The sequence below is a fragment of the Triturus cristatus genome, chromosome 2_1 (genome assembly GCF_964204655.1).
Source record: "Triturus cristatus chromosome 2_1, aTriCri1.1, whole genome shotgun sequence".
Lineage (NCBI taxonomy): Eukaryota > Metazoa > Chordata > Amphibia > Caudata > Salamandridae > Triturus > Triturus cristatus.
In genome coordinates, this window is record NC_140581.1 from 10379718 (window position 1) to 10404175 (window position 24458).

General features: G+C 47.7%; 1 protein-coding gene across 1 annotated transcript in view; it reads right to left on the reverse strand.

The window, feature by feature from the left end:
- LOC146863607 (uncharacterized) overlaps window positions 1–24458 on the reverse strand; it is a 442187-nt gene that overhangs the window by 96345 nt on the left and 321384 nt on the right. The window contains exon 7 of the mRNA XM_085627628.1: window positions 14013–14229. Within this exon, the coding sequence (XP_085483754.1) occupies window positions 14013–14229 (217 nt within the window). The remainder of the gene's footprint in view (window positions 1–14012; window positions 14230–24458) is intronic.

The window sequence follows — 24458 nt, forward strand, 5'->3', positions numbered from 1 at the left end:
TCCCATATACTCGAGCACGTAGGAGACTAGCGTGGGTTCACGGCCCCATAACACCAGCACTGCACGGCTGGGAGCTGGCTGGGTCCCCGCTGATCGCGGGAGGTGCAACTCATGTGGCACTCCCTGGTTAAGGTTATCGCCCGTCGGCTACGCTGCCGTTGAGGGTGGGGGGGCATGCAGTGGGCTGCGTGCGGCAGGCGCAATGGACCTGGCACGGGGACCGTTTAGTATGATACGAATCTTGTAAGCTCCCCGTGCTTGAATGTGTAATGTAAATAAGGTGCTCAGGTAAGGCGCTCCAACACCCTCAGCTTGCGCTATATAATTATGCAACATGTATTGCTGGCTTCCTATAAGGCAGATAAATAATACAAGTGCATGCAATTTTCACATACGCGATTACGGGCATTAATAAACCCCCCCGCACCTCAATGGAGAATCTGGTGCGGTACTCGCGCGGTTCGGTCGGTGCTCATGTTAAAGTGCTCCAATGCCTTCCGGTCAAGTTCGCGCGATATAACTATTCATCATGTAATTGCAGGCTTCCTATAAGGCGGACACATGATACCAAGACATGCACTGTCCACATCACGCGATTACGGGTATTACTAATCCCCCCCGCTCCTCAAGGGTTAATCTGGTGCGGTGCTCGTGTGGCCGGGCACGGCGATCATGTTATATGGTACGAATCCCCTATTCTACCCGTGCCGGCTTGTGTAAGTACGGTGCTCATATACAGCGCTTCAATACCTTTGGCGTCGAGTTTGCGCGACACAAATATGCAACATGTATGTGCTGGCTTCCTATAAGGCAGATGCTTGATACAAGTGCAGGCATGTTCACAAAACTTCCGGTCGAGCGCGCGCTAGATAAATAGGCAACATGTGGTGGCTGGCTTCCTATGATGCAGACACATGATACAGGTATATGTATTACTCACAAGAAGTTGCTCGTGCCCACATTCGCGCGCATTAGGCGATCCCGGGCATTACGACTCCTCCTGCACCTGAACGGGTTATTTGGTCGGTGCTTGTGTCCGGCGCTCTAATTATTTGGTGCGCAGTACGGTTTGAGCTAATCACTAATCGACCGTGCCCGAATAAGGTATGTAAATACGGGGCTCATGTTCTGCACTCCCAACACCTTCGGGCGGGTCACGCGGTGACTCTGGCCAGATAATTATTATCCACGTGCCTGATGATGTATGTATATACGGTGCTCATGAACGGCGCGCCATTACCTTCGGGTCGAGTTCGCGCGACATATAAGTGCTAATTACAGTAAGGGTCGCGCAGTCCGATCCTGACCACACGTGACCACGTGTCGCTCGTCTCCAGCCTTTTGCTGAAAGGGGGCTTGGGTCGCTTGTCATTGTTGTTGTCTCGTTACCCACCCCTTTTGCTTACGGCCTCGCCCTCCCAGGTGCATCAGTCCTTGGGCAGGGCGGACCAGTGTGGGGATAGTCCTAACGTAGAACTGTCATTGCCATTTTAGTAACAGTTAAACACGGGTCGCTGCCGACAGTCTAAAAGAGGTATGCTTAAGCCCGCAACTTGGCCCCGCCAACATGCTTATGTGGGCCGCCTTCAACGGTCACTGATATGGGGAACTCACACATATCTAACTGTAACCTAGACACCCGGGTGGGTGCCTAGTCGGGCAGGGCAACGCAACCGAGATAGAATGGTAGTTATTATCTAATGCTAAAGGAAGTCTGGATTGAGCCACTAGATGGGTTAGGTATGGGTGCAGCTCAGCGCCCCAATCGCATTGAATTCGGGGACGCACTGACATAGCGGCAAAAGAATAAGTGGTCACCACATAGCGCATCACTAGGGCCTAAATCACGGCACAAGGTTACCGGCGTGATTGTCCAAGTGGTTGCGGGTGCGCCGCTCGCGAGCGGATTGCAACCCGTGGTTTACCTCTGTCTCAAATCGACCGATAGTTCATGGTTAAGCCGATTGGCCTGCAGAACACTGAGCTGGGCACCATAACCAAGAGTTAGGCCTGCAGGAGGAGTAGCTGAAGGAACCATATAGGAATAGGTCCAGATGTACTTTGGGGGGCATTCCCCTGCAACCAAAGACAGATTTCGGGTTGCTTCAATGAAGACCTTCCACCCGGCTGGTGGGTGGTATGGTTGTTATATAGCAAGTGTGCGGTCGTTCAAAGTTTGGTAAAGACCACGTAGAGCCCCAGGGCATCAGGGCATTATTGACCGTGCAGCATTCGCTACGTTCAGAATAGGGCCGGTATTTGCACCAAAGTTTCCGGTTGGTTCCCACAGACTTGTCTGCTCCCAAGGTTATCCTCTAGGGGTAGAACTTGAGACTAAGGGGGCATTGCCTGCTTCGGCGGCACAAATAAGCGATAGCTACGCCGGGATGGCGTTACCATGCAGGTCCTGCCACCACTGGGTTCCCCCCAGGTGATGGGATCAAGTTAGGTGGGACCGCGAAGTCTACGGTTCTTGGGAAACTTCCTGCAGTAGGGCATTTAGCAACAGATAAGGTACCAGCGTGTGAGTATCAGATATCTGCTTTCCAGCAGCACCGTGCCCTGGGAGCACACGCGTTGCCCTAACTCTGTGGCCCTCCCACAAGGGAGCCGGGTAGCAAAACAAGTGAATAGGCTCCTTAGGCGGGCCTCTGGCCTTCAGCTGGGTGTAATCACCATCAATTGGAGAGAGGCCCAGGTAAAAATGGGCTTTCCGTAATGCTTGGAGGACCATTGCGGTTGGTGGCACTCCCCACCGGAATCAATGGTCGCGTACGGCAGCTGCAGGAGACTGGGATCCTGGTTTACGGACACTTTTACCGCGCTATGGGTGCTGCTGCCCCAATATCTGGGGTGTCAGCGGGGCAAACACAAGGGGACATTATGACAGCGCGCAACGCTTAAGCCAAACAGATTCCCGAAGCTGGTATGCCTAGGGGATCATCACTGAGGGATCCGTAGGGGCATAATTCCTATAAGGTATAAGGGATGGTGGGCAGGGGCAAGAGTCGCCCCTTGCCCATGGTCACGCGCTGGCAGTTAGGTGCACTCCCGTGCCCCAGGTTAACTATCTGAGGGGACTGTACAAATGTTAAGTAACCCTTCTCGTCATAATAGTCAAAGCGGTCAGGCCCAGGATTGTGAATAGGTGTAACCTTCCCGCTGGGGGGCGAATAGTTATCGCACATCTTCACAGGCCCCTCTATTTCAACAGACCCTATCCGATTAGGATAGCGTCTAGGGATTGGGGACATAGATGGGGCCATCTACAACTCCAGGAGCTATAGCTCACTGGTAAGTCTTGGGCCTGTGGTTATAAGGGATCTCACAGGGTTTGAGTCCCGCGAGCACTGTCAAACTGTCATGAGGTGGCAGAATGTCAAACTCTTCTGTCTGCAGGGATGGTTCCCTTGCAGCTAGTTGCAGGAAGCCCTAGATAGGAGAGGTGCAGGTAAGACTATAGCGGGTTGGTGGGGGGCCCTGGCTGCGACGGTTAGCCGCCTCCAGGGCTGTGGCGGAGTTACAGGGCGATCTGGAAGCAGGCCGGTACAAAGGGTACCTCTGCGCGGCACCACGTGGTGCCTGAGCCAAAACGAGGAGCCTTCAGAGAGGTCCCGGAAGCCGGTCGGCGCCCCGCTAGGCCTGCGGGCGGTTGTGGGCCTGAACAACCGGGGGCTTGCTATGCGACGCTCCGCCCCGAGAGGGGGGGTGTGAGTAGAATTTCAACGGCACGTGATCGTAAAAAAGAATCACTTGGGGGGCAGCACTTGCGGGTCGTTCCCGTGCTGCCCGGCTCATCAGGCGGGCAGGTGAAGTAGATGGCCACCTGCCCTTGGATCGCCCGTAAGATAACCCACCTATTACATATACTGGAATTATGTAATAAACCTGCAGCATTTGTTACCCACTTACAACTGTTTCTTGTGTTTTCATTGGGTAACCTAATTTGGGGGAGGGGGGAAAGCGGGGTGCCCCTGGGGGTACTATGCCGCTGACCGCGGCCCCCGCAGGGGGCCACTCGGCGGTCGGCGCCTTAGTGGCCCCGGTCACCCGGTCACACCCCCCCTCTCGCCCCGAGAGGGGGGGTGTGAGTAGAATTTCAACGGCACGTGATCGTAAAAAAGAATCACTTGGGGGGCAGCACTTGCGGGTCGTTCCCGTGCTGCCCGGCTCATCAGGCGGGCAGGTGAAGTAGATGGCCACCTGCCCTTGGATCGCCCGTAAGATAACCCACCTATTACATATACTGGAATTATGTAATAAACCTGCAGCATTTGTTACCCACTTACAACTGTTTCTTGTGTTTTCATTGGGTAACCTAATTTGGGGGAGGGGGGAAAGCGGGGTGCCCCTGGGGGTACTATGCCGCTGACCGCGGCCCCCGCAGGGGGCCACTCGGCGGTCGGCGCCTTAGTGGCCCCGGGGCCCCGGTCACCCCTCCCCACTCCCTCCTTCGGGGGGGGCAGGGACACAGACTGGTGCCCCCCTCCGTGTCAGGGCCGCGCGTCACTTCCTGGCCCAGGTGTGAGGGGGAGGCTATTTAGCCTTCCCCCACCCTCACTGGCGACCTCTTTTGTCGCCCACCTTGCCTTTTCCCTCCCTACCGCTTACCCGGCGTAGGCGTGGTTGGGGGGGGGTTTTTCTGAGCGTTGTAATGTTTTCCTTTTCGTTGCAGGCGGAGTTACAGGGCGATCTGGAAGCAGGCCGGTACAAAGGGTACCTCTGCGCGGCACCACGTGGTGCCTGAGCCAAAACGAGGAGCCTCCAGAGAGGTCCCGGAAGCCGGTCGGCGCCACGCTAGGCCTGCGGGCGGTTGTGGGCCTGAACAACCGGGGGCTTGCTATGCGACGCTCCGCCCCGAGAGGGGGGGTGTGAGTAGAATTTCAACGGCACGTGATCGTAAAAAAGAATCACTTGGGGGGCAGCACTTGCGGGTCGTTCCCGTGCTGCCCGGCTCATCAGGCGGGCAGGTGAAGTAGATGGCCACCTGCCCTTGGATCGCCCGTAAGATAACCCACCTATTACATATACTGGAATTATGTAATAAACCTGCAGCATTTGTTACCCACTTACAACTGTTTCTTGGGTTTTCATTGGGTAACCTAATTTGGGGGAGGGGGGAAAGCGGGGTGCCCCTGGGGGTACTATGCAGCCCCACTAGCAGACCTTATAGGAGAGATCTAGGAGGGATGGACTGCCCGAAGGCCACACTTCAGTGAGCACAGCACACTGATCTCACTGAAGCTGCACATCCTACAGAACACACCCCTTGATTAATAATAAAATGCAAAAAAAGGACAAGGCTGTTAATGGCATAACATGCAGCATCTAGGCCCTTGTCTTGTGGGTCTGTCAGGCATAGGCTTCCATTACTCTGGCTCTAAAGAAATGACAGCTGTTCACTGTTAAATCACTCCAAGCAGCATTGGTAAAGCCACAGGTTTGCCATGGTAAGCTGGCAGTGTTTTCTTTATGCGCAAACATATGTAATATGTAAAAATAAAGAAAGGCGCGGCCCAGCTGCTCAAACACACCAGGCCTGGCACTGAAGGGCACTTTACAAGCAGCTGTGGACACGTGACCAGGCACAATGCTGAAGCTTACAGGGCCAGGGGGGGCAGTGGGGTGGCCACTGCCCCGTGATGTTTGCTGTAGTGAGTGGAAGGAAATATTTTTAACTATAGAACAGAATAATGGGTGAGTGGGACCGGCCAAAGGCAGAGTATAAAACAATATATCATATGGATGCATTGTTATTATGATTTTTGGGGAAACACAGGACTGGCTAGAAAGCTAACACCATCTCTTGACGAGACCTAAAATTCATAATCTACAAAAAACAATGACTGTGCATTGCATTAGGACAGTAGGATGGACACCAAACGCCCGACACACAGGATCCCAAAGAGCAGATCATAGATTAACGAGCGTGTAATGGCTTTTGTAAGATCTCAAATAAACCAATGCCTTCATGTCATGGACGTGGCATGTGTTTGTTGTGGTGACAGGAAGTCACTTTTAGAGTGACGGCCTATAGCAAGGGAAAGCACGCGTCATTCTAGTCAGAAACACAGCGGTAATCCCTAGTATGTTGATCATTTGTGACCGCTCTCAAGACCCATCATGTCTTACCAAGTATACCCCTTCCAGCAGAGCCCCCCATAGGTCGAGCAGTGTTTACGATGAACCCTACAGGTCCCCTTCCAACAGAGCCCCCCATAGGCCGAGCAGTCTTTACTATGAACCATGCAGCTCCCCCTTCCAACAGAGCCCCCCATAGGCCGAGCAGTGTTTACGATGAACCATGCAGCTCCCCTTCCAACAGAGCCCCCCATAGGCCGAGCAGTGTTTACGATGAACCATGCAGCTCCCCTTCCAACAGAGCCCCCCATAGGCCGAGCAGTGTTTACGATGAACCATGCAGCTCCCCTTCCAACAGAGCCCCCCATAGGCCGAGCAGTGTTTACGATGAACCATGCAGCTCCCCTTCCAACAGAGCCCCCCATAGGCCGAGCAGTCTTTACTATGAACCATGCAGCTCCCCCTTCCAACAGAGCCCCCCATGGGCCGAGCAGTGTTTACGATGAACCATGCAGCTCCCCTTCCAACAGAGCCCCCCATAGGCCGAGCAGTGTTTACGATGAACCATGCAGCTCCCCTTCCAACAGAGCCCCCCATAGGCCGAGCAGTGTTTACGATGAACCCTACAGCCCCCCTTCCAACAGAGCCCCCATAGGCCGAGCAGTGTTTACGATGAACCCTACAGCCCCCCTTCCAACAGAGCCCCCCATAGGCCGAGCAGTGTTTACGAGGAACCCTACAGCCCCATGCTGGTCCCACACAGCTGACCCTCAAACATCCATCCATCTTCTGGAGTCTGAGGAGCATCTTCAAGGCCTTGGCATAGTGTGGGTCTTCTGATCTATGCTAGTAAGAGCCTGCTTAGTCTCCTTTTGGTGACAGTTCAGTCATTTGTCCCCATTGTTACAAAATATAGGGATACATGTGCCACGTTGCAGCAAGACGCAGACTCAACCGCGGCAGACTAAACCTCTTCAACCTCTGCTGTGCTCTCCGCTTCTCAGTTGTGCTTCCCTGTGACCTGCTACATTCAACAGCAGTTTCGCTTCAAGCAGTGCAGCCACATGGCAGGAAGCTGCTGGTGAATGGCAGATCTTGTGCTTGATTCCTTTCCTGTAGGTTCCTGGAGCTCCATTCTTCTGGTCGTTGCCGTTTGGTGCATCACTGGTAGAGAGCCCTGGGTCTGCCCTGTCAGTTTGTTGCAGAGATACATCTCCCCAGAAAACTTTCCACCCTTTAACTTAACCAGCCATAGACAAGGAAAGTAATAAACACAAACTATTCTGCGACCTTTGCCAATTGAGAGCCAGTCAGAGGGAATTAGGCCTCCATTCTGGGATGCTCCGCAGGCCAGCTCTGAGTCTTAGCAAAGACATCAAATTCATGATAGAATCACCACAGGACTTGGGTTGGCCATCCTCACCTCCTTTTTGCATTCCTTCCCCTCCCACATCAACGTATGTACTAGGCTGTGTTGTTTCCTTTATGATCTACATGTATGTATGTGGTATTTCTTTATCGCAGATCTAGCCAAAAGGCAGCGGAGCGCAGCACATGCTCATCTACGATATTGAGCCTCTAAGTCTAAACCTCTCCAGGGTTGGCAATCCTTTTGCTGTGCACTTAAGAAACTCAGTGACGCAGATTTGTCAGATGATGGTCATCCGTATCCTACAAGCCCTTTTCACTCCACCTGCTCTAGGGGTACTTTGATTTGAGTGCTTGCCATCAATGTACCCCATAGTTTCTCACTCTATTTCCAGTTTTTTCAAAACATATTTTGTTTAGTTCAAATGGATTAAATTAATTCTGCAAGAGAACGTGCTGCATAATTTCGATAACTGTGTTAGAATATTTAGATACATTTGCCACATAATTCTAGTAGCTCTTGCAATGGGAAGTCTGTACAGAGTGGTTTGTGGGCTGTTGTTAAATTAACTAATTTTTAATAACATGACTTAAACATGTTTACCCAGATCCAATAGCTCTGGGTAAACACTCACAAGATCCCAATGGCAAGACCGATTGCATTGCAAATGCTTGTTCTTTTTGCCTTCAATTTGCAAACAGAGAAAAGTCTGTGGAAGTCAAAAGTGAAGTAAAAAATAAACAAAAAAAGATATCTTGGATGTGATGTCAAGCAAGGGAAAGAGTTACAATGGTTATCAGTCGAAGTGAATTTGAAAGACTCTTTTCGTGACACTTTTAATGAATGCAGTATCTCAGAGTCTTCCCTTAACACACAGGTAACACATACAGCAAGGCAGGAACATATATGAGTTGGGGGGCCTCAAAGGCATGAGGTGGGTGTTAAATGATCATGGGAGCAAGGAAAGCTACCACACTTTAAAGACAGGGACGAAAGTGAGGAAAAAAACAGATGCTTACATACAGAGGGGAAGGGGAAGACCACACACTCCGAGCATAAGAGCGACTGTGGCAAAAAAGCAAACCAATCATGAGCAGGCATAGAGACCACTTTAAGAGGTTATGAAGCTGTATAACTGTCTGAAGAGAAACCCCGAAAAAGTCCCCTGAAGTAAACATTGATAAGACACAAGCAGGACTGAAATGTTCTTGGGTGGGCCAAACACAAGAACTAGAAAGATAGTCATCCAGGCAAGAGAGGAGACCTTAGATGGAAAATAAACCCATAGAATCATGGGCAAGGGGGTTACCCAAAGACAAGTCTCAGCGATTGCTTTGGATTGGAAACAACAACTTTGCCTACAGACAGCTAAAGCTGTGTGTAGCCGAGACCCAGCAATGTCTGATCTCCAGAGCCCACTCTAAGATGAGACCCAGCAATGCCTGATCTCCAGAGCCCACTCTAAGATGAGACCCAGCAATGCCTGATCTCCGGAGCCCACTCTAAGATGAGACCCAGCAATGTCTGATCTCCGGAGCCCACTCTAAGATGAGACCCAGCAATGTCTGATCTCCGGAGCCCACTCTAAGATGAGACCCAGCAATGTCTGATCTCCGGAGCCCACTCTAAGATGAGACCCAGCAATGTCTGATCTCCGGAGCCCACTCTAAGATGAGACCCAGCAATGTCTGATCTCCGGAGCCCACTCTAAGATGAGACCCAGCAATGTCTGATCTCCGGAGCCCACTCTAAGATGGGACCCAGCAATGTCTGATCTCCGGAGCCCACTCTAAGATGAGACCCAGCAATGTCTGATCTCCAGAGCCCACTCTAAGATGAGACCCAGCAATGTCTGATCTCCGGAGTCCACTCTAAGATGAGACCCAGCAATGTCTGATCTCCAGAGCCCACTATAAGATGAGACCCAGCAATGTCTGATCTCCAGAGCCCACTCTAAGATGAGACCAAGCAATGTCTGATCTCCAGGGCCCACTCTAAGATGAGACCCAGCAATGTCTGATCTCCAGAGCCCACTCTACGATGAGACCCAGCAATGTCTGATCTCCAGAGCCCACTCTAAGATGGGACCCAGCAATGTCTGATCTCCAGAGCCCACTCTAAGATGAGACTCTCCAGAGCCCACTCTAAGATGAGACCCAGCAATGTCTGATCTCCAGAGCCCACTCTAAGATGAGACCCAGCAATGTCTGATCTCCAGAGCCCACTCTAAGATGAGACCCAGCAATGTCTGATCTCCAGAGCCCACTCTAAGATGAGACCCAGCAATGTCTGATCTCCAGAGACCACTCTTAAGATGAGACCAAGCAATGTCTGATCCCCAGAGACCACTCTAAGATGAGACCCAGCAATGTCTGATCCCCAGAGACCACTCTAAGATGAGACCCAGCAATGTCTGATCTCCAGAGACCACTCTTAAGATGAGACCAAGCAATGTCTGATCTCCAGAGCCCACTCTAAGATGGGACCCAGCAATGTCTGATCTCCAGAGCCCACTCTAAGATGAGACCCAGCAATGTCTGATCTCCAGAGCCCACTCTACGATGAGACCCAGCAATGTCTGATCTCCAGAGCCCACTCTAAGATGGGACCCAGCAATGTCTGATCTCCAGAGCCCACTCTAAGATGAGACTCTCCAGAGCCCACTCTAAGATGAGACCCAGCAATGTCTGATCTCCAGAGCCCACTCTAAGATGAGACCCAGCAATGTCTGATCTCCAGAGCCCATTTTAAGATGAGACCCAGCAATGTCTGATCTCCAGAGCCCACTCTAAGATGAGACCCAGCAATGTCTGATCTCCAGAGACCACTCTTAAGATGAGACCCAGCAATGTCTGATCCCCAGAGACCACTCTAAGATGAGACCCAGCAATGTCTGATCCCCAGAGACCACTCTAAGATGAGACCCAGCAATGTCTGATCCCCAGAGACCACTCTAAGATGAGACCCAGCAATGTCTGATCTCCAGAGCCCACTCTAAGATGGGACCCAGCAATGTCTGATCTCCAGAGCCCACTCTAAGATGAGACCCAGCAATGTCTGATCTCCAGAGCCCACTCTACGATGAGACCCAGCAATGTCTGATCTCCAGAGCCCACTCTAAGATGGGACCCAGCAATGTCTGATCTCCAGAGCCCACTCTAAGATGAGACTCTCCAGAGCCCACTCTAAGATGAGACCCAGCAATGTCTGATCTCCAGAGCCCACTCTAAGATGAGACCCAGCAATGTCTGATCTCCAGAGCCCACTCTAAGATGAGACCCAGCAATGTCTGATCTCCAGAGCCCACTCTAAGATGAGACCCAGCAATGTCTGATCTCCAGAGACCACTCTTAAGATGAGACCAAGCAATGTCTGATCCCCAGAGACCACTCTAAGATGAGACCCAGCAATGTCTGATCCCCAGAGACCACTCTAAGATGAGACCCAGCAATGTCTGATCTCCAGAGACCACTCTTAAGATGAGACCAAGCAATGTCTGATCTCCAGAGCCCACTCTAAGATGAGACCCAGCAATGTCTGATCCCCAGAGACCACTCTAAGATGAGACCCAGCAATGTCTGATCTCCAGAGCCCACTCTAAGATGAGACCCAGCAATGTCTGATCTCCAGAGCCCACTCTAAGATGAGACCCAGCAATGTCTGATCTCCAGAGCCCACTCTACGATGAGACCCAGCAATGTCTGATCTCCAGAGCCCACTCTAAGATGAGACCCAGCAATGTCTGATCTCCAGAGCCCACTCTAATATGAAACCCAGCAATGTCTGATCTCCAGAGACCACTCTTAAGATGAGACCAAGCAATGTCTGATCCCCAGAGACCACTCTAAGATGAGACCCAGCAATGTCTGATCTCCAGAGCCCACTCTTAAGATGAGACCAAGCAATGTCTGATCTCCGGAGCCCACTCTAAGATGAGACCCAGCAATGTCTGATCCCCGGAGCCCACTCTAAGATGAGACCCAGCAATGTCTGATCCCCAGAGACCCCTCTAAGATGAGACCCAGCAATGTCTGATCTCCAGAGCCCACTCTAAGATGAGACCCAGTAATGTCTGATCTCCAGATCCCACTCTAAGATGAGACCCAGCAATGTCTGATCTCCAGAGCCCACTCTAAGATGGGACCCAGCAATGTCTGATCTCCAGAGCCCACTCTACGATGAGACCCAGCAATGTCTGATCCCCAGAGACCACTCTAAGATGAGACCCAGCAATGTCTGATCTCCAGAGCCCACTCTAAGATGAGACCCAGCAATGTCTGATCTCCAGAGCCCACTCTAAGCATCTGTGGGTATCGGAAACATTCAAATCTATTTACAGACAGCTGAAGCTGACGTAGCCTAAGCTTAACACAGGATGAATTAACACCTGCTGTAAGCACTTATTATGCATTGGAAACAGTAGGGGCACCTACTATCCCTAGCAGAGGCCTAGAAAGTAGAGTTGCATTCATTCCCCTTTTGGGCCCACTTTGGTTCTCCTTTAGTTTCGCGTTTTAGGCTGCCTCTACTCGCTTTGCACAGCCACGAATAACACATTCTTTGGATTTCATATACACATTTTGTACAAGGTTGCTGCGAATCCATAACAGCATAGTGTACTGTTTTCTTTGCATGTTCAGCAACAGTTCTTAATGTTTAGAAAGAACACAGTCGCTCAGCTTCATCTCCAGCACAATAGTTTTATGATATAAACTATTTCCCGGCCCCTTCGGGCCAGAGAGGAGAATTCCAGCAGAGAGACCTGTCCTGGAGCAAAGACACCCAGAGCCTGACATACGGCCTTAAGTTAGCTGAGTTTACTCATGGTGCCGACCACCTAACTAGATACACCAGGTCTGGGGTCTCTTGCCGATCCCAGAGATCACGTATATATTCCTGTGCTCATACAGAAAGGATAGGCCCAGATAGATAGCTTGCCATGGTGGGGATGTTTATTTGATACAGCCTGATAGTAATGATATCTACTTAGTCATTGCACCACTTTTGCTTCACAATAACCCGGTATTTGTAAAGCGCAAACAAATCACCCCTAAGGGTCTGCAGGCTCTGGGGGCCGTTGGGAAGATTAAGTGAGCTGTTGCCCAGAGTCACATGGTGCTGGGCTGGGCTGCCGCCGGAGCCGAGGATCGAACCGTGAGCCTCGTGCTCTGGAGTTCAGCTGCCATGGCCGCTGCGCCACACCTACGATACTTTCAATAAATATATTGTAAACTTTCTTTAATTTTCTTTCTTATGTTTACTACGAGCATGCATGAGTGAGAGACGAAAGGTGATTATTTTCTTCCACAGTTCCCATGGTGGCTAGAGGGTTATTTTCTAAATTGCAAAAATCCCTTGTTACTCTGGGAAGGTTCTGAGTTCAGGTGAGGCGCTGGGAGATAGCCAGGATTTGGGCTGACAGATACTGATGTTCTAGAGAGACTCAGTCTCTATATTCTGAAGTCCTGTCATCCCAAGGCACAGTCCTGCTTTACAAGCGGAATCCCTGCGACAGAGTCATCCAGTACAGAAAGTAATTTTTACTGTTCAACAGTCATGTTTTCAATTGCGAAATCCCACACAGGGAGGTAGAGAAGAGAAAAGGACACAAGAAATTCTGACAGAAGCCAGTAGAAGACCTGTTGGATTCTGGGAGCGGTGGACTTGTTGATGTCTGTAGTCTGTAGAGACAGAATCTGAGATTCAAGGGAATCTAACTGGAAGGAATAAGATGATCACAGAAGTGTACACAAAATGGAAGAATAGGGACAGGAAGAGAAGAGTAACCTAAAACATGTCACGAGCTGCTGTTGACGAAGAAGCATGCCCATCAGTTTTTTAATTTTAGAAAAAACAAAAATGTTTGTATTTTAGCTATTGTCTCAGCCCCGTTCAAAGTAAATCCAACCCAAAATGAGGGAGCTATGTCCAGAGCAGAAGAGGGCGTCCAATTGTCACTCAGAGTTTACTCACACCCTGACACCAGAAGTAGTGAGCCAGGTGTGAATAGAAGAGATTGGCTTTGAGTCAGGTGCCCCACGCTCACTCACAAACTTCGATTAGAAGGAGTGAGCCATGTGTGAATCAAAGAGATGTGGCTTTGAGTGAGGCGCCCCACGCTCACTCACACACTTCGATTAGAAGGAGTGAGCCATGTGTGAGTCAAAGAGATGTGGCTTTGAGTGAGGCGCCCCACGCTCACTCACACACTTCGATTAGAAGGAGTGAGCCATGTGTGAGTCAAAGAGATGTGGATCCCCAGGCTCACTCACACACACACTTAGATTTGAATTCATAATATGAGACAAGCAGGAATATATGCTGGGATGTGGGGTAGGGGACTCTTCACAGCACACTGACACCAGAACTAGAAAAGAAGCATTTTTTAGAATAAGGAACAAGCTTAAAGAAGAATCATTCACATATTAACAACAGAAGGAGTGGCAGGACTGATGCGATATGTGGGGCTCTGCATTCACTACTGCAGAGGAGCACGTCAACATCTCCACCCAGCCTGTGAAGTGTCATCTCACCCATGAAAGGATATTTAATGTCACGTTACCTCCTTGTGCACCATCTCTCTGAGATGTTTCGCCTCCTTTGTGATATCCTCGTTTGCCTGGACCCCTTTAGCCATCGCCAAAACATGGTACAGGGAGTTGTCTCCAGACTCGTTTGGGATCATAGAACCATCAGCCGCCACCAAGTTGAATTGGCCTTTGTATAGAGTTTCCTTTCCTCTGACAATGTTGAGAAATTTTGAAGTCGTGTTTGAATCCCTAGAAAAAGCAAATGAATTAGACCATGTCCACAACAAACGTACTGTACTGAGAAACAAATGTACGCTCAGCTTAGATGACCCTACATTATGAAACAGGTACAGTCATGGAGCAGAACAACATCTCCCATGTCTACTTCACGGGCAGAATTGAGCCATGGGTGCAAGAGAATGGAGGGAATCAAGCTGGTAGGGGTATTTACGAGAGGCTTGCATCATGTTTGCACCATGCAAAGTGCATATGGGTGACGCAAGCCTCTATGTCAGATTTATGAACCCGTGTGGCTTTGCATGGCTTCAAAAATCTGTGGTGAAGCAACCCAGCACATATCACTGCGTTGCCTGACTCTGCGCAGGGGAGGCATTCCATGGGCGTTGTGGTGGATGTTCCCATGCCAGTCCCATGCTTTTTGATGCATTCCCAGATTTACAAGAACTTGTAAACTTGGGACTGCAGTAAGATGGTACTCCTCCCCAGAAGAAGCATAACGAGGAGAATTATTTTTATTTCTCTTCTTTATTGTCCTCTTTCTACTTGTGCTGCAGAAAGAGGAAAAAACCTCTTAGGATTTGTTTGCGCAAGGAAGTGGCCCTTGCATCACAAAAACAATCCTGCCTACAACACGGGCATCCTTGCTCCATTGTGCAAGGATGCCTGCATTGGCGCCAGGCAGTCAAAATGGCGCCAGTGCAGGGGCAAAGAACAGGAATGCACCAGATGTGACAAATACGGCAAATACCTTTCCTTTCCCTGCGACGTGTGGCAGAGCAGCACTGTCCTGCAACACAATTGTCATAAGTAAGACCAGTAAGTTTTAATGTACATGAATAGGAAGCAGGGTTACTGTTCCTAATTGAGGTGGGGCTGTTCTATTTTTTAATTTTTAGACCATCGTAGTGGCAAGGCATGGGGGGCACACATCAATCAATGGAAAGCACACAAGGTCACACCTAAGTATTAATAAAAGTAAAGTTATCATAGAGAAGCACAGGGGGCGCTGTCGTCTTACCATGAGGGCCGTATCTCTACTCATATGTGATATGTGCACAAATTATTTTAAAATGTAGAGGATATTGGACTGTTGCACAATCATTCACTCCCAGGCTGATCTAAGGACAGAGATGTTTTTGGGAGTAAACCTCTTAAGATTTGTCTCTTACGTTGGCACTTGTGCTTGTTTTTGCACCGTTCTCCACAAGGTGGTGGGGGTTGGACTATACTGTTTGCTCCATCTGTACTGTTTGCTCCATCTGGGTGACACATAGTCAACAAGAGCCTGACTATCTGTCAGGCTCTGGGTGTGTTTGTGCTGGAGCGGGTATTATTTTCTTTTTGTGTACCCACTTCATTTTCGCATGTTTATATTAAAACAAATAATTAATTAATCATAATTCAATTAATAGTTGATGTGTGGTGTTTAACCAACCTTATTAATAGAAAGAATACACGTGGGAATGCATTTGCATGACTAATTAATATGTGAACTAAGCCTGTATGCATATTAATGTGGAAAACGTTGCTTTTGTGATGTTATTGTAATTTGTGCCTAAATAAACAAGTATTAAGGGCTTTAAATGTTGCGTATTGCTAGATAAATGCACACACATATGGGTATTAGTAAGGGGAAAACATTGTTTTAATCATTTCAATGTATTAATTACGTTTTGTGTCTCTTTGCTTAAGTTGACCATTTGGGCCTACGGCAAAATGGATTCCGAACGAATCCGACTGTACTGAATGACATCAATGGTGGAACAAGGAGAAGTGCGCCTGCGCAAACTTCAGCAACCGTGTCCCCTTTGTGACCTGTCACAACTGTGCCCAGCAAGGCCACCCTGGGCGAAGCGCCAGTTCTCCTGAAACAAAAGATACATGGGACTAATACAATTGTCGAGCCCTGACCTAATGAAACTTTTCCCGTATGGGAACTTCATCGAATGTTTCCTGATGCACCAAGATGTATACCCAATGGACCAATCGGAGCCCCTCAAACTTGTATTTGTTACTTATTGCAATGTAAATTCACTATAAATAATGGTAGACTAGAGAGGTAAAAAAGCGTAGTTTCCAGTTTCCTGATGTTATGCTGACGGAGAGGACGGTGACTCTGCATGACAGAACAGAACTATGACGAATTGACTGAGGACCAGACTCTGACTTAGAAAACGACAAATTAGCCAGAAGAGGTCAATATGACAAGATGAGATTGGATTATTAAGATTTAATCTGCATTTAAGTAGATAAAATAATTGAATTGACTCATGTGTCGGGTTGTTATTTCATTGAAAAGTATTGCCTGTTTTTTTTGTTGAAGCAGTAATGTATCATTAAATTCAATCCAACTAGATTGATCCGATCGACCCTTTCGATGGAAGGGATGCTAGGTGTGATATAGGGAAAGTGGTATTTCCTTCCAGAGCAGTGTTTGGGAACAATGTCCTCTTATTAGGTACGGATAGTTTGATAGAAGGAATGTTGGTGTTATGGGCCCCACCAGCATATGAATTGTGTGATGTGTGTGACTGAGAAATCATTCTGTCTGTGGTAATAGAGAGGAATTGAGAATCCCGAACTGCGTCATTTGCTCCAGGACAGGTCTCTCTGCTGGAATTCTCCTGTCTAGCCCGAAGGGGCCGGGAAATAGTTTATATCATAAAACTATTGTGCTGGAGATGCAGCTGAGCGACTGTGTTCTTTCTAAACATTAGGCCCACATGCATCAAAGCAAAAACCGGTCGCAAACGGGCAGATTCTCAGAATCTGCCCCTTTGCGACCAGTATTTTTGCATTTGGGATGCATCATCCCAAATGCAAAAATCGCAATTTAAGGAATCTCTAAATTGCGATTACTTAAATTGCGATTGCATTTAAGGAATCTCAAATTGAGATTCCTTAAATGCAATGCATGAAAGTAAAAATATTAGCGATTTCGCTAATATAGGGAGCAAATTACCATGAAGTTGAACTTCATGGTAATTTGCAAAAACTTTGAAAAATGCACTAAAGTGCATTTTTCAAAGTTCCATTTTACACACACACATGCCCTTGGGGCATGTGTGTGTGCAAGATGTACTCATATGCAGATTTCAGGGGTGCAACAGGGTGTCCTTTTGACACCCTGGCACCCTTGAAATTGCATTAGCAATTTGCGATTCTCTAATTGAGAATCGCAAATTGAGAATGTCTTCCCATTCATTCCTATGGGCCTCTAGGCCCATAGGAATGAATGGGGAGGTATTCCTTAATTGCGACTCGCAATTTGCGATTCGCAATTAAGGAGTGTTTAGAAATCGCAATTTTCTAATCAATTTCTACATGCATAGCCTTTTGCTATTCCTTATTAGCGAATCCTTATTTTTCGCTAATAAGGAATCGCAAATGGCATTGTTGATGCATGTGCCAGTATGAACTGTTGTTGAACATGCAAAGAAAACAGTACACTATGCTGTTATGGATTGCCAGCAACCTTGTACAAAATGTGTAGATGAAATCCAAAGAATGTGTTGTTCGTGGCTGTGCAAAGCGAGTAGAGGCGGCCTAAAACGCGAAACTAGAGGAGAACCAAAGTGGGCCCGAAAGGGGAATCACTGCAACTCTACTTTCTAGGTCTCTGGAGATGCATCTGACTCTCTGGTCTGCCACGGCATAGCCAATTGTTGCGAAGGTAGTCAATACTGCTGCCCCACTTCTTGGTTGACATTATCCACAGCCATCTTGGGCAGGCAGCGGTCTTGGCGTTTTCTTCTACTTGGAGATGCCGACCTAAGACCAATCAGTGCACATGAGTGTGACTAGATCATAGGCAAGTGCTGCATTGCACACCCCGCTTTTAATATTTTAAATTATTTAGGCAAATTTCTGCTTATTTTGGCACTTGTGCTTGTTTTTGCGCCGTTCTCCACAAGGTTGGGGTTTTAGACAATACTGTTTGTTCGACCAGATTATTCTCTGGTCTGCCATGGCATAGCCGATTGTTGCATAGAGAGTCCATCCAGCTGCCTTAATTCCTGGTTGACATTATACATCACCATCTTGGGCAGGCAGCTGTCTAGGCATTTTCTCCAAGTTGGAGAAGCCTACTTATTGTCACCGAGTGACCAGACACGAAGCGGAAGCAGACAGTAGCATGTTGCTGGCATGCTGAAGGTGTGCCAAAGACAAGCCGGTCCGTGCCCATCAATGCCCGGACTGCACCATGCACCTGAATCCCTGGCCATTTCACACCTACTGTTATCTTACTCATGGTTGGAACTCTGGAGCGTAAGAAACTAAGGTAAGACATTTAGGGTCCAATGTCATTCGGAAGACCTCCAAATTGGATTTGGCTTTCCTGGATCCGATTCATAGCCCTTGTTTACGACCGAATTATACACAGGTCCGAATGACCAAGTACGATGGGAAGATTGTGAATCGTTTCTAAACCCGATCCAGTCTGTACGACTTGTTTACAGAGTTTTTTATATAGTGCAAACTTGACCCGAATAGGGTATCAGAGTGCTTTACATAGCACCAGTTACATTACATGAGGACACATTAATTTTCTTGTTTGTAGCGGAAAGGTGCCACACAATGGAGCTGGATTCTGACCTAGCGATGCACGATTTGGACAGCTGCATCGACTCGGTCTCAGCGTGACAAAACGGCTGTCGGAATCGTACATCGAGGGGCCGTAGCAGGCCCCCCTTCACCCGGGGCCCTCAGAATCTGTCATGGGGGATGCCCATGGGTCCCCCGATCCAAGCATGCACAGTGTGGCTGGCACCACAGGATGTACGCTTTTCCCCACCCACCCCATTTTGCAATGGGAGCCTATGTACAAGTCGGTAACAGGCTCCCATAGAGTTCAATGGGAGTCTGAGCGAACCAAGTCCGTAAGCATACAGATGCATTGTACTCGCTTGCTCGGAGTCCAGAAGCACGTTTCACTCAGAAAGCCCTCTAGATCCGAGTCGTACGGAAGACTTTCCTAGCGTGATCGGAATCGGGCCCTAAGTTATTCCCCGTTTGGTTATAACTAGCTCCATCAGAGTAAAGATCAGACCTGCATATCATGCAGGCTCCTGACTGGGATTACTTTTTTCTAACCTAGCCCACCTAATAAATTCAATAGTACACTAGAGAGTGAGCATTTAAAGAAGGAGACTAGCTCCAAAGAGGAGAAATGTATAGGCTTCCTGATCACTGCTAAGGCTCTAATTAAAAGTAAAATAGAATTTGCTGAATTCATTGTGGCATGCAACCCTGCTTGGGTCCTATTTACTGAAACCTGGACCCATGACTTGTCTGGCCCCAACTTTGTGGACGTCATTGACCCGGGATACACAATACTCAGACATGACGGGAAAAATATGACCAGAGGAGGTCTAGCAATAATCCATAAAGCAAAGTACCACTGCCTTAGGGAACCCGTACAGAGCTTACTTCCACGTGAGGCCTTAAACCTCTCATTCAAAAAACATCCCAACAAAATCCATTTCTGGCATCTAGTTTATGTACACCCAGGCCCTAGATCGATCTTCATCCTAGAAATAGGTCAAGTGATTGAACCATACCTAGAGAAAGTTAACTTCATAATATTGGGAGACTTTACCTTGCATTTAGAGGGAGTCTCTGGTAAAGAATCGATGTCATTTATTGACACTATGTCTTGTTTCAGTCCTTCCAAGCTCATTGATGTTCCTACACATAGTGCAGGACAAGCACTGGACGGAATCTCTTCTAATGACCCACTGCCGCAACTCAGCACAGAGCTCCTCCTTAGTTGGTTGGTTTCACACTCTCTTGGATGCCTATGCAAGACAACTTGAGCAAGACTAGAACAAGAGTGGCCAAATGAAACTGGAAGGGCTCATCTGAGGAAACCTTCTCCACTGCCCTGAGAACCAGAAACAGGACTGACCCTGAGGACTTTGATCTGGCTGCGGTGGAATTCTTATCCTTGCTCAGTTCTGCTTTGGACTTGGTTGCCACTCTTATGGCAACTCAAAAGCACAGGAAGCTGCCAACAGCTCCATGGTTCTGTGCTGACTCAGACAGCTCAGACAGCATGTCAACAACAAGAACGAGACAAAAAACCCTCATTAGGGATTTCAAATGAGCAATTAGAGAGGAGAAATCAAACTTCTGTACTAACAAAATGAACTCCGCCAACTCCACTAGAGAGTTATTTAGAGTGGTAAACCTTTTTTCCTCTCCTGACCCAACCAGCTTGTAAAGATCCCTGGATTTCTGCAATAGGTTGGCAAACTATTTTTAAATCAAAGATTCCCACCATCTATTCAGAATTTGATTTGTCTACTTATGATAAACAGAATCCCACAAACTTTGATCCACAGGCAAAGTTAAATCTTATAGAAAGCAGAGAGGGATTTACAGAGCATAAAGTGGTCCTCTCTCCCTTCACGCAATTGACAGCAGAACAAACAGAGTTCCATCTTTTTAACATAAAGTCTGGGTCCCCTTTTGAGCCATGCCCTCCCAAAGTCATGCACCTAGTATCCAGCACAATCACCACCGCCTTGACCTCCATCATGAACAGGGCCATAATCACAGGATGCCACCTAAGCGTGTGCAAAGAAGCAGCAGCTAGGCTTTTATGGAAAAAACAAATCTAGCCCCAAGAATCTAAAAAGCTAGCTGCCCATTTCTATGCTTCCAAGATCAACAAACATTTTAGAAAAACATCTAAATGCCCAGCTTGTGTCCTATATTAAGGGAGATAAACTGCTGGACACGTCTCAATTTGGATTCAGGAGCAGCCGTGGCACAGAAAGTGCCTTGGTCACAGCTGTGGACAGCATTAGAACATTTGTCGATGTGGGTCAGGCTGGGGTACCATTCCTATTGGATCCGTCTGCAGACTTTGAACCCATCTCCCCAACGCTTCTGACAGATCGACCACTACAACTAGGTATAAATGACTCCCACCGAGAGATCTCAAATTGTGACCTACAGCCTATATAAGTTGGCCTCTTTTGCTCTGCCATGTGGGGTGCCTCAGCGAGCCCAACATTGGTTAATCTATATGTATCCCCGCAGGCTAAATTGATTCAATCTTTTGGGTTCCAGGATCTCTGATACATAGATGACAGACAAATAATTGTGTCTATCACAGATGTCAGACATTCCATATCCATCAATGTTAACAATTGCAGGAAGGAAGTTGCCAATTAGAAGAGAACTAACTGCTTAAAATTAAGTGCAGGCAAAACAGAAGACATCATTTTTGGAGGCGAACCCTCCATAGGGAAAAATTGCTGGTGGTTAGATAAGCAGGGATCGCCACCGGTACCCTCCAATTAGCCGCAAAGATCTGAGTGTTATTGTAGACCAGCATTTTGCTTTTGATCTGCAGGTTTTAATATCATCAGGATCCTCCGCAAAATGTTCCCTTATATCCCAGTACCAGCGAGTCAAGTAGTGGTTCTTGGCCCTGACCTCCTCATGACATGGCTACTGCAAAGGGCTTTATCTGAATATCAAAGAGCCATATCTGACCATGCTGCAAACTGTCCAGAATGCAGCAGAGAGATTGATAATGGATATCCCCAAATTTCCAACAATCTCGGCGGAATTCATTCAGCATTACTAGCTACCAGCGAAAAAACATATTAAAGGCCTTGCGCATTGCACTCAAGGCGTTGCATAAGTCAAGGCTAAGAGCAATTTTTGTGAACCAGACTTCTTCAATTGGTGACTCAGAATCTGGTGGTGGTCCCCAAATTTTGAAAAAAGAGTTGGGAAGGCAGAACATTTCAGTGGCCACTGCAAAATTATGGAATTCCCTGTCCCATCGTGTAACTAGTCTGAAAAGCCACATGGCTTCTAGGAAAGACCTTAAAACTTGTCTCTTCGCTTTATGAAATGCAGGCCCTTGGAGGTCATGGGAAGAGAGTTTGTTCCTATAGTCTAGTCTAGTGCTGTCGTTAGCGCCTTGACACCTTTGGACATTTGTGCCCTTCTATAAGTTTACTTCATTTCATTTTAAGATGTGTATCACCAATGCAATAATGAAAGTTATGGTAGTTTGTGCAAAGAGCAGTGCCCCTGTCTAGTCAATTTATACTGACTTGAAGTATCGATGAAAATAAGTGGGAGGGGATGTCCAAGGATTCAAGTGTAACACAGGACCCTGTGATCTGTAACTCAACTATGTGCACTCTCATGATGACTCTTTTTTGTAGTCCCACACAAACAATCCTGGGGCAGAGGCTGGTGCTCTGCATGCAGGTATTGACAGAAATGTCCTAATGCTCGCCAAGATAGAAGAGGTGATGTATACAGCTGTTGACTAGAAGTGGGAGTAACTCACATAATTCAGTGTAGCGTTAAAAAGCATTTTTTCCAAGAATTCTGTGTGATTCTGCATATTTACCCAAAAAGTGTGATTCTACGTTTAGCAATATTTTGAATAATGAATAGAGAGCAAAGGCAGCCTCTAGCAATCGCTGAATGTGACGCAGGCGTAGGATTTTCCCCCAATTTACCCCCAGCATTTATCGCTATTTGCGTAGCACAAAATGTGCTCTTCCGTTCAAATTGACGCGAGGAAGCATTTTGCGCTAAGAAATAGAGCAAATGCAATAGAGCTCTAACAGGGAAATGTGCTCTTGTGGTAGAATTTGTATTCCCCAAATTACTCATACTTACGCAAGCAGGAGTTATCACGTAATTAGTTGTAATTTTGTCTCAAAGATTAGCATGGAATTACTAAAATGACTCCGATTACTCCGACGTAATTCAAAGACAGTACTGCAGGCCGAGACCGCATTAGTGATGTGTGGTAGAATATTATGTGGTACGGCTGGGGGGTCATTTAATACAATATTTTCAAAATACACAGTAGGTGATCCTTGGATTCAACAACAATAATCCTTAGCTCAGTCCTGAAAGTGTGTCAAAAAATAGTCAGGCATTACCTGAGGAATATGTGTTAAGCATTTTACAGTACCATTATGGTGCATAAGAAATTGAGACAACTCAAAAAAAATATGACACCAATTTATAAAAATAGAGTGTATTTTTATATGAATATAGACACCACAATGAACTTTGTATCACACATGCAACTGGAGCTGTGAAATTTTAAAGTATTCAAAAATAGATGCACTTCAAGTCAAACTGGTCCCATTGAAATGAATGTGGAAAAACACAGGTGACACTTGGACACTTGCAGGGTGAGTTCAAATGAACACTCTTGTGGATAAGGCCATGTGGAACCCTAGATCAAGTTCCGACAGTCGTTACTTCGCTACGTTGCTAAGGGAGTCCAGATTCAGAGGTGACTTGGCTGTCCTTGGTACTGAATGGGGTCCACTGGAGCTGTCGTTCATGGGTTCGAGCACCTGACTGGTGATTACTAAGTGTTGGCTGCAGCAAATGTAATCTGCAGTTACTTCAGTGGCTGGAGGACAACAGGAGTGGAATAGAGGTTTGAAAGCTTGGCTACCACTCCAGTCTTGCAGGGCTCACTATCGACAGGCCCAGCGGCTTGCAATTCTCCTGCAGCTTGCAGGGGAACTGGACAAACCAATCCTTGCAAGTCTGCTTCCGTTACTGGCATCCACTGGAGTCCCTCTTGCTGGACTCATGGTGAACACAGGGTCCCAGAATATGATCTCTTCAGGGAACTTAAGTGTCCTCTCTTCGCACTGCGACAGACTCTAATTTCCTGTTTTTAGTGATGGTGTCTTGTTTGTGCCTCTTCCCAGATTCAAAGTCAAAACTGAGGTTCTGGTGTCAGGGGAGCTGCTTAAATCCTAGCTTAGGGGACATTAAGGTCATGAGGGACAGTTGAAAATGGGCTACTGGTCCCTGTGGCTAACCCGCCCCTGGGGTGACAACATCCTGGGGGTGCACATCACCTTTCTAGCCAGAGTCCTCTAATTCAGGGTCTTCCAGCATGGCAGAACTCTTCTGCGGCTCTACAGACCTCCTAGCCCACCCTAAAGGGGTGGACAGCCTTTTGGAGATGTACGCCTCCTGAAGAACTGTGAGAAGTTGGCCTGATATATGCTGTCCACTAGTTCTAGTGGGCACCCTGTATCAGTCCAAACAACCCCTTATTGGTTATAGGTTAAAGACAACCTTTATTGAAAGCTATCCTGGTGGTAGCTATGGAGAGCAGCCTTCAGGCTAAGTCTTGTGGAATGTAAAGCAGCTTGTTTTACCAGATTATAATCTCTTGAGTCACTAAATGAAAGATATACACACCAGGTATATATATACAA